Source organism: Dermatophagoides pteronyssinus, unplaced genomic scaffold (genome assembly GCF_027571235.1).
Source record: "Dermatophagoides pteronyssinus isolate colony J.1.1.1.1 unplaced genomic scaffold, Derpt_VIB-CSIC_2022.12 sq0015, whole genome shotgun sequence".
NCBI lineage: Eukaryota > Metazoa > Arthropoda > Arachnida > Sarcoptiformes > Pyroglyphidae > Dermatophagoides > Dermatophagoides pteronyssinus.
In genome coordinates this window covers 623422-633951 of record NW_027461539.1, presented here as the reverse complement: position 1 = coordinate 633951, position 10530 = coordinate 623422, and the positions used below count along the sequence as shown (strand labels likewise).

The 10530-nt window shown below is 35.3% G+C and overlaps 4 protein-coding genes across 4 annotated transcripts; 2 read left to right on the top strand and 2 right to left on the bottom strand.

The window, feature by feature from the left end:
* Positions 1–8: 8 nt before the first annotated feature.
* LOC113791513 (WD repeat domain phosphoinositide-interacting protein 3) lies at positions 9–1723 on the bottom strand. The gene is made up of 6 exons (XM_027341301.2): positions 1382–1723; positions 1226–1327; positions 703–1162; positions 545–646; positions 365–486; positions 9–301 (listed from the first exon to the last, which is right to left on the bottom strand). Exons 1-6 carry the CDS (start codon positions 1527–1529, stop codon positions 201–203), a joined length of 1035 nt encoding a protein of 344 aa, XP_027197102.1. The 5' UTR covers positions 1530–1723; the 3' UTR covers positions 9–200.
* A 149-nt stretch (positions 1724–1872) lies between these two features.
* LOC113791499 (vesicle-fusing ATPase 1-like) lies at positions 1873–4842 on the top strand. Its single transcript, XM_027341288.2, has 6 exons — positions 1873–2241; positions 2308–2408; positions 2464–2563; positions 2624–2827; positions 2894–4660; positions 4740–4842. The coding sequence occupies exons 1-6, from the start codon at positions 2239–2241 to the stop codon at positions 4809–4811; spliced, it is 2247 nt and encodes a 748-aa protein (XP_027197089.2). The 5' UTR covers positions 1873–2238; the 3' UTR covers positions 4812–4842.
* A 153-nt stretch (positions 4843–4995) lies between these two features.
* LOC113791516 (uncharacterized) lies at positions 4996–6829 on the top strand. Its single transcript, XM_027341305.2, has one exon. The coding sequence runs from the start codon at positions 5771–5773 to the stop codon at positions 6677–6679; it is 909 nt and encodes a 302-aa protein (XP_027197106.2). The 5' UTR covers positions 4996–5770; the 3' UTR covers positions 6680–6829.
* On the bottom strand, positions 6715–10466 carry Iswi (nucleosome-remodeling ATPase imitation SWI). Its single transcript, XM_027341282.2, has 2 exons — positions 7009–10466; positions 6715–6944 (listed from the first exon to the last, which is right to left on the bottom strand). The coding sequence occupies exons 1-2, from the start codon at positions 10245–10247 to the stop codon at positions 6932–6934; spliced, it is 3252 nt and encodes a 1083-aa protein (XP_027197083.2). The 5' UTR covers positions 10248–10466; the 3' UTR covers positions 6715–6931.
* Positions 10467–10530: the final 64 nt, after the last annotated feature.

Below are 10530 nucleotides of genomic sequence, written 5' to 3'. Positions count from 1 at the left end.
TCTCGAACTTTTTAGAATTAAAAATCTTATTGTTTTTATTGATGAAATGAAATGAATATGAAAAAAAAGAAGAAAAAAATATCTATACAGAATATAATTGATTAGGCACTTTTCAATATGTAAATCATTTATATGTAATAAAATCGATGAAATTCAATGAATAAAGAAGCATGTATGCAATTTGATCGGTTTTTTTTCTGTTAATCGTCGATTGAATCTAAAAATTGGGCATAAACATCACGTTTACATTCGCCTTTGGTATTGAACCGAAATTTGTAATAACTTCCATCTGCACATATAGCTATTAAAAATTGAATGTGATTAATGATTAATGATCGATAAGATAGATGGATATTCAACTAACCGATTACAGAATCGGGTTCCGAACCGAAAGCACATATGCATTGAGCACCGACAGGCACTTGAAATCGAGTAAAACTCCATTTTGAACTAAAATATTTCGAAATGAAAGACGCAGAGGCTAGACTGAAAATGGAGAATTTTTTCTGATGATTAAAGTGAAGAAATGTATTGAGTAACTTACTTGGACTGTTTATTCTTGCGGACATCATCGACAGCAAATATATGTACCGTACCATGATCACTTGATACACAAAGCAAAGAAGAATCTTGATTGAAATTTATGCTGAAATTAATAACATTTTAAAGATATTCGATAATGGTGACAATCAAATAACAAACCAATAAATATTCGCCGCATTAGCTCCTCGCCGCAGTTCATTCAACAGGATTCCAGTGGTTGTATCGAATATACGAATTAGTGTACCTTTTTCAGATGCTGTGGCCAATTTTGTCCCAGATAAATTTAACGCTAAACAACTCAAGGCCGAATCATGAGCAGTTATATCAAGCGGATTCTTTTCACCATCGGCCAAATCAATAATTTGTACATTGCCGATTTTTCGTGACGGAAAAGCCAAATAGGAATTATTACTGTTAGGACAAAGAACGGCAAGACCTTTTGGATTTGAACAGGTTTCAAACACATGCAATTGCTGAGGGATATGAGTAAATGTGTACACTTTGATCATGGTTTCCATTATGACAACAATTCGATCACGACGAAGTTTTACAGATTTGACAGTTGATTGAAATTCCAATTCAATAACATGTTTCTTTTTTAAATCATCCCAAACGATAACTGTGAAAGTTGATTCATCTGTCAAATTAGGCAATCAAGAATTCATTCAATGATATGTCATACCTTTTTTAGGAGAAAAACAAGGTTTATTACCACCACCTACTAATGCCAGATAATTACAACGGAATAACATCTCAACATAACCAATTCCTCCCCCAGTAAAATCTGCGAAAAATTATTGTCAAACAAAATAACCAACTCTTTTTAAACTTACACTACCTTGTTTTTCTTTCTCTTTGAGTGGATCGGAATTGTAAACACGAAAACCATTCTGTAGTCCACAAGCAAAACATCCTTGATCCTGATTGAAGCCGACGAACAAAAGATTTTTGTTGTTCAATGATGAATCAATCTTTTGAACATTCATTATTTGCGAAAATCAAATTACCCTAACGGTATCGTTGAGTAATATGGGTGTATCACTCTTTAATTTTTTTTTAATTTTTATCTTTCGCTCTTTTTTTTTCAATCACCACCTTTTATTTTCAAATTCATCCACAATGACTGTATAGTGTTTTAAAAATGTTCAAAATCTTAACCTTATTGAAAAGGTCAATGTTTACAATCGATTCAACAATAATTGAATAGGAGCTTAGGATTTATTTTGAAATAATAAAAAAAATGAAAACACAACGTATGAAAAAATTTAATAAAAGCTGTCAGGCAACTTTTTCCATACAAACTTTTGAGCAAGATAATTTGACATCAGCTTAAAGACTATTACGGAATATTGCGTTGGAATGTATTTATGCATGTGGATAAAATCGGTTATTTTTAATATAATTGTTTGGATCGTTCCATGACCATCATGACAATTGAATTGAATTGTTTAATCAGAATAACATAAAAGAGCATGAGTAGGAAAAGATAAAGGCAACAACAACATTCATTCTGTTATCATTATAAAACTATATATATATTTTCTGGCTCGATTCTATATAATAATTTGATCAAATCCTTTCACCTTGTATCATTAAAATTTTGTTATCATAAACCAATCAGATTGGAAAAAATTTCTGATATTCTGGTGGGTTTTTCATCGTTAGTAATCATTCAGAAAAATTGTTATTAACAAAATGGTAAGTTGTAATTTTTTTGGATAGTAAACTATAATAAATCGGCGTTTCTTTTTTTTTTGTTGACAGGAATTACAACTCAAAGTAGCCACTTGTCCAAACGATGTTTTATCATACACTAATCGAGCTGTGGTCAATCCAAATGATATACAATCATTCAGCAATACTAAGTATGTCAAAACAAAATTATACATTAGGTTAACATTCTAACATTATCATCATTAGATATGCCGAGGTTATCAATTCGCAACATCAACATTTTATTTTTACTCTCGAACCAAGCGATTTGATTCAACGAAATTATATCGGATTCAATGTGTTGATGGTTCGTGATTTAGTCATTGGTTTAACTTGAAATTATATATTTTTTTCGATATTTTTTCAGAGAAAATGGGCACTGTTGAGTACAAACGAATTGCTTATTGTCCGACCATATATTCCAGATTTGAAAAAACATTCTGTGGCCAAAATGACAGTCACTGTAGAATACGTGCAAAAAACAAATGCAGTCGATACATTCAACACAGATGAAATGGCGGCCGAATTCTTACGACAATTCACACGACAATCGTTTACCAAAGATCAAATGGTATTGTATTTAATATAACTTTACAATCAAATGATGGCTAACAATTATTCATTTTTTTTCATTCAGTGTGTTTTCAAATTTCAAGACAAAAGACTTTTGAAATTAGTTGTGAAGGAAATGGAAGCGATAGCTGTTGATTTGGAAAAAAATATCGGACCAAAGATTGATTTCGGCATATTATTACCAAATTCACAGATAGTATTCGAGAAATCGACTGAATCCGGCATCAAATTAACTGGACAGGCCAAAGGTAAAATCGTCCGTCAATCGATTATTAATCCGAATTGGGATTTTGAATCTATGGGCATCGGTGGCCTAGACAAAGAATTCAATGCTATATTCCGTCGGGCTTTTGCATCTCGTGTATTTCCTCCTGAGATAATCGAAGAACTTGGTATTAAACATGTTCGTGGTATTCTTTTGTTTGGTCCACCTGGTACTGGCAAGACTTTGATGGCTAGACAGATTGGAAAAATGTTGAACGCTCGTGAACCAAAAATCGTTAATGGACCTCAAATATTAGACAAGTATGTTGGCGAATCTGAAGCAAACATTCGTAAATTGTTCGAAGATGCTGAAGAAGAACAAGCACGAATGGGTATCAATAGCGGTTTACACATTATTATTTTCGATGAAATCGATGCCATCTGCAAGGCTCGAGGATCGGTGGCCGGAACATCGGCCGTTCATGATACGGTCGTCAATCAGTTGTTGGCCAAAATTGATGGCGTTGATTCGCTGAACAACATCTTAGTCATCGGTATGACTAACCGTAAAGACATGATTGATGAGGCATTGCTTCGACCTGGTCGACTTGAAGTGCAAATGGAAATCAGTCTTCCTAATGAAGAAGGTCGTGTTCAAATATTGAACATTCATACCAGTAAAATGCGTCAGTACAAAAAAGTTGCGCCCGATGTTGACATTCGAGAATTGGCAACATTGACTAAAAATTTTTCCGGTGCCGAAATTGAAGGCTTAGTTAGGGCGGCTCAATCAACTGCTATGAACCGACTGGTCAAAGCGACAAGCAAAGTAGAATTGGATGCTCAGGCTTATGAGAAATTACTTGTAACTCGTAATGACTTCATGTTGGCGCTTGAAAATGACATCAAACCAGCATTCGGCACAAGTACTGAAACGATTGAACGTCTTATTATGGATGGTATCATTATATGGAATCAAGTGATTAGTGAATTGCTCGATGATGGTCATTTGTTTACGGAACAAGTTCGATCTCCCGAAAGTTCGCATGGCATCGTCAGCATTTTGATTGAAGGAAATCCGAACAGTGGAAAAACTGCTTTAGCCGGCCGTATTGCGCTTAATTCTAATTTTCCATTCATCAAACTGTGTTCGCCGGACGATATGGTTGGGTTCACTGAACCAGCTAAATGTCAAGCTATTCGTAAAGTCTTCGATGATGCATACAAATCTACATTAAGTTGCATATTGGTTGATAACATTGAACGTCTTCTCGATTATGGACCCATTGGACCTAGGTATTCGAATCTGGTGCTACAGGCATTGATGGTGTTGCTAAAGAAAGAACCACCACCCGGTAAAAAATTGTTGGTTCTATGTACGACTAGTTGCCGTCAATTACTACATGATATGGAACTGTTACCTACATTCACTACCGTACTTCATTGTCCAAATTTGACCACCGCCGATGATATGCTGGCTGTTTTGCAAGCTTTTGCCATCGATTCTGGCAATATCAAGTCGTGTTTCTCCGTTGCAGAAATTCGACAAATTTATGAAATGACAAAAGGACGACGTTTAACTATTGGCATCAAAAAACTGATTGCTTACATCGATATGGCAAAACAGGTGAGACTATTTCAAGGCACTTTTTTTCATTTCATCAATGGGCAACCATTCTATATTTTTCCTTCTTTTTTTTTCACAGATGGATCCATCAGCTCGAGCCAGGAAATTAATATGCAAACTGGAAGACGAAGGAGCTATTCAATTGAGCTGAATTTGATTATGAACATGTATAGCTATAGAAAGTGTTCATTATTTGATGCAAATTCTATTTATTCATTTGTTATGTTGTTACAGTATTTATCAAACTGAACAACAATTCATATTCATTCCAATCTCTATATCAATCATTGTATGTGTGTGTGTATGTGTTTAGTCCAAGTATTTTCTTAAGAAAATAATCATGTGTGTATAAGTATTTGTGTGTGTAACCAAATTTCATTGTCATTAATTATGTTGATGTTTTAATATTTTTAAAATGCAGCGAATATAGACAGCTAGACAATCAATATTTTATGATTAGTTGGTAATTTGATTGAAAATATAGTATGCAGGTTCCACATGGTATGATGATGATGATATATTAAAACCATGTGAATCTAAAATTGAATAAAAAAAAATTGCCTTTTGGATCAAATTTATTTTCTCTATCGGTCATCATCAATAAGTTAACGGTAAGAGAGATAACGACCCAGTTTTTTTTTCTTCAATACGTTTGTAATCGTGTATATCTCATCTCCATGGAAACATTGCTTTTACTGTGCAGGTGGAATAATAAACATTGATAGAGAGAAAGAAAAAAAGAGATAATAACAACATTGGACCATTGTTGTTTTCCTGATCAGGTTCCATCATCATGATATTTGATTATCAACAAACACAAGCATCGCCTTATCGTCTTTACTTTTTTGGCGTGATGTGGATACATAACGGAACGATGAGAGAACCTGTTGTCTTTTTTTTTGTTGTTGTTGATTGAATAGTATTTTTTTTTTGTTGTTGTTGTTTGGAGTGTCTGTCCGGTTATATTACTCAAATTGTTGGCAACGAATATATCCAACAGCTGTCCTCGTTATCCACATCATAACGCGTAGTCATTTTATTCTGTGGTGGCTACGACGTTCCATCATCATTATTTTTTTTTACTTACATTCAAAATGATGATGGATTGTAATGTTTCAAACGAATTTTGAAGCATCTTATTTTGATACGATGGAATTGGTAGATCGTACCGAAAATATAATTACATGTCGATTCGATCGATCATCACGATATCGATCTTGTTGTTTATGTATACAATTCTATTTTTCTTACGTGTTGGGCGTATTTTCCAGCCTAATAATAGCAATTGCAATGATACAATTTTTTCAAACATTAAATCAACAATGGCTTATTTTGATTGGAGCCGGTCTATTATTCATAATAATTGGTGCATCTATCTACCGTAATGGTGTACTGAGGTTAGAAGAGTATTGCCATCATCGTCGTCGGTCAATGATTGGTAAACGTGATCGATCGAAACGTTGCAAACGTAAAACACGTGAGAGTCATATATTCGAAAGTCATTTATCAATCAATATGCTGCCACAATGTTTCACCAGTTTAGATATCACATCATCAACAGCGATGAGTTCACAACGACAACAACAACACCATGCTAACAGTTCCAGACCTTTGATGTTGCTTCCAATCGATGCTCAACAAATGCTAAATGATCATATCAATCGAGATCTAGAAACTGTTGTCGATGTTCATGGCGATCATAACTTACAACAACAACCATCAATGTCAATTACACAGTCAACAAATGTTACTACGGAAAGCAATACATCGACTATTACAAACAATGAATTAGAATCATGTACAGAACTTATTTTTGAAAACGAATCGACCAATAATAGTAGTTTGATTGAACATGATAATGTCTCATCGATGAATGATCGTCTTCACTTAATATCGCAAGAACAAACCATTTCTGGTTCTGGTTCCGATTCCGAAGATTTAAATGCAAATAATGATATTGAAGCGCCGCCAAGCTATGATGATGTTATTACTGATTGCGCTATTTATCGTACATTATGATATAAATTAAGATTAATTTACCTTTAACTGTGATATAAGAATTTGTGATTAATTTATTCAATTATTAAAATAATATTCAATCAAATATGATACGTTTATTGTTTAATTTTTTTTTTGGATCTGTAAATAAAATGGAGAAAACAAATTTTTATAAACAATGACGGAAAAAAGTACAAAATGATAATTTTTATAATGAACATGAAATCTGGAATCTAAAAAGTTTAAATTCGTCTTGTTGCAGCCGTTATTCGATTATTTTCGTGACCTAAATAATGGATAAATCAGAATGTTTTAATTAGCATTAACTTTGACTTTGTTTCAAAACTTACCTTGTTCCTTTAGATGAGTTGGATTTGTTACCTCGTTGATTAGTGGTGGTGGTCGCTTTTTTGGTGGCCAATTCTCGTTCTTCCAATTCTTGATTCTCTCGTTCGATCAATGTGATAAGCGTGTTGCAACGACGTTGTAATTCACTAGTTGTACGAGATTTAAGAAACCAATCGAAACGAAATTGTGGAGCTTCTCGAATGGCTAATTTCAAATCTTCATACACTTGTTCTCGATCAACACCCAATTTATGAAGCATACAAATGAGATATCGATCTTCTTCTTCGATGTAATTTTTTCCTTTGTTAGCGCCATAATTGATACGCAATTGATGGAATGGAGCCGAATATCGTTGCATTTTCATTTCGATTGCTCTTTTGATATCCTGACGTCGTTTAATACGTTGTTCACCTTTTTCAATCTGTGCAATAATTTTTTCACTATCAGCCAATTCTTGATATCGTTCCCAGAATACTTTAGCATAATCAATAACTTCTTCAGGCATCTTGCCTTCTATCTCCTTAGAAATTGAATCAATATCATCGCGACCATATTTTTCGCACATTTTAATAAATTGATTAAAATCCCTTCGAGACCAATTGATAAATCCTTCTTGTAATAATTCTTCTTTTTCTTGTTGTTCATCTTCGGTTAGCGGCTCACTTTTGTCGATCAACTTTTGCTCTTGTTTTCGTTGTTTTTCCGCTCCTTCACCAAGATCTGGATTTAATGGTACTTTGTAGCCAATAGTTTTTCGATAATAATAAATTTCTTTGTCTAATAATTCGAAAAGTCGAGGTGGAAAAAATTGGAAATCCTGTACGTTTGGTTGTTTTGGTGGTCTAGGAGCTTTCGGTGCTTTCGGTTCGGAAACACGTAACGCTTCACGGAAATACGCATCGACTGCATAGTTAGCTTTTCGCTCACGTTTTGGCGGCTCTATCCAAGCGAACGTGGCCAACTTTTGTTTTTCTCGATAATCTTCACCTTCGAATTGATAGACACTGTCAGTATTCGTATCAAGGGTGAAATTCTTTAGCTGTGATTCACCCAAAGTTTCGAGACGTTTTTTCATTTCTTCAGTTTTCGATTCACCTTTCTTTAGAATGGCGTCCAAATCTTCATCGGTGATTTCACTGTCTTTTGATGCAAAAATGTGATCGGCGCCATGACGAATCATACCCAATACTTCGTCTTTGCCTAATTTGTTGGCATTAGCATCGACAAGTCTTCCCTGTTGAATGACCAACGTATCTAAACGTAATTTGACTTCTGCACGTTCAACAATTCGTTCTTCCACAGTATTTTCTGTGATCAATCGAAAAACTCGAACGGCTTTTTTCTGACCGATACGATGTGCACGATCCTGTGCTTGAAGATCTGCCTGTGGATTCCAATCTGAATCATAGAGAATGACAATATCAGCCGTAGCAAGATTGATACCAAGACCACCAGCACGTGTACTTAACATGAAAAGAAATTTATCGCTATCTGGTTTATTGTATTCTTCTATGCTTCGTTCTCGGTCTTCATGCGAAGTCTGGCCATCCAGACGACAGTATTTAAATCCACGCCAAAGACAATAATCTTCGAGAATATCAAGCATTCGAGTCATTTGGCTAAAGATAAGGACACGACTATCTTGTTCTTTAAGCCGTGGCAATAACTTATCGAGAATGGCCATTTTTCCACTATTGTCCACAAGATGCATATCTGTAGTATAAGGTGGACCTGGTTCGGCGCCATCAAACAAATACGGATGATTGGCACATTTACGCAACTGCATCAAAATATTCAATAGTCGAAGCTTGTCTGATTTACCAGCATTGTTTACAACGTCAATATCTTTCATGAGAATTCTCGTATACCATTCTCGCTGCATTCGACTAAGACCGACATAGATTTTTGTTTCAACTTTTGCCGGCAATTTTTTCTCCACTTCACTTTTCAAACGACGCAAAAGGAATGGCCTTAAAACACAATGTAAACGGTCAACAAGAGATTTGTCACCCAAACAAGAATTAGTATTAAACCATGAATCGAAATCATCTGACGAATTGAACACGTCAGGTAGAAGAAAGTTGAGAAGAGCCCACAGTTCATGCAAATTATTTTGCAATGGAGTACCGGTCAATAGCAAACGATTGGTCGATTTGAATTCACGAATAATTTCTGACAGTTTGCTTTTTTCATTTTTGATACGATGAGCTTCATCAATAACAATATAGCGCCAATTGAATTTTTTTAGCACACCTTTCTCTCTGATAACCATTTCGTACGATGTAACCAACACGTCGAAACTGTTGGGTGGACCCATAAGAATATCGCGAATAATCTCATTACGAGCATCTTGATTTCCGATAAGGCAAACAGGTTTTAAACTTGGACACCATTTTCGTATCTCGTTCATCCAATTAGTCAACGTTGATTTTGGACTAATAACCATGTGAGGCCCGGCGCCATTTTTGTAATGTTTCATGTAGCCAAGCAACGAGATGGTTTGTAACGTTTTGCCCAAACCCATTTCATCGGCCAAAATACCGTTGATACCATTCTCCATTAAGCTTATCATCCAATTTAAACCACGCACTTGATAGTCTCGCATTTCCCCGTTTTTAATATAAGTAGGACTTTGTTCGAAACGAAAAAAACCAACGGGTTTTTTTGTAGCCGAAAGCAATTCTTCATCTTCTTCCTGTTCGGTCATCCGATGACGATGATCACCAGGGGCAGAAGCTGCAGCTGCAGCTTCAGGAGGAGGGGGAGGAGGAGCTGGAGCTGGAGTTGTTGGAGCCTCTTTTGGTTTTGGTTTGCGTCCACGTTTTGCTGTCGCATTTGAATCAGCCAATGGTGTCACACCGGTTGTCATGAAATGAGAAAAAATTTCAGTCTGTTTAAGTAGATAATCAAAACGTTTTGAACGATCTTCTTTGACACGTGCATCAAAATCATTCGACGAGATCATTTTGGCGAATTCATCCACAGCTGATTCGGCCGGCGTTGTCGATTGAGAATCATCTGGTTCATTAGATGAATCGGCTTTTGATTCCATATCGTCCTCTTCCATTGGTGTTGTTGATACAGTCGGTTTATTAGCTTGCGATTCATCAACAACCATATCGATGTCATTATTAGCGGTTTTTGTCGAATCGGTTTGACATTTATCATCTGTTTCGTCGGATTTATTTTGATCATTATCCATTGTATCAGTGTTTTCGGTTTCATCAACTTTAGCAGACATTGTTAAACAATTAGATTAATGTCAAGATGTCACGGGGACAGAATTATTAAAATACGGCGATGGTGATTGTTATTAAATTTTTCTTTAGTTAACTTTCAATTACAACACTCAAGAACAATAGAACCGAAATAATCGAATATCTGAAACGTGCTATTGTCACTTCAGTGTGGCAAACGTATTTTCGAATAAACCGAGTTATGGCTCTCCCTCTCCCTTTCTTTCGTCACTTGATTCACAGAGGCGCGCTACAAATATTGCCGGAAAATTTTTTCCAACCAATGAT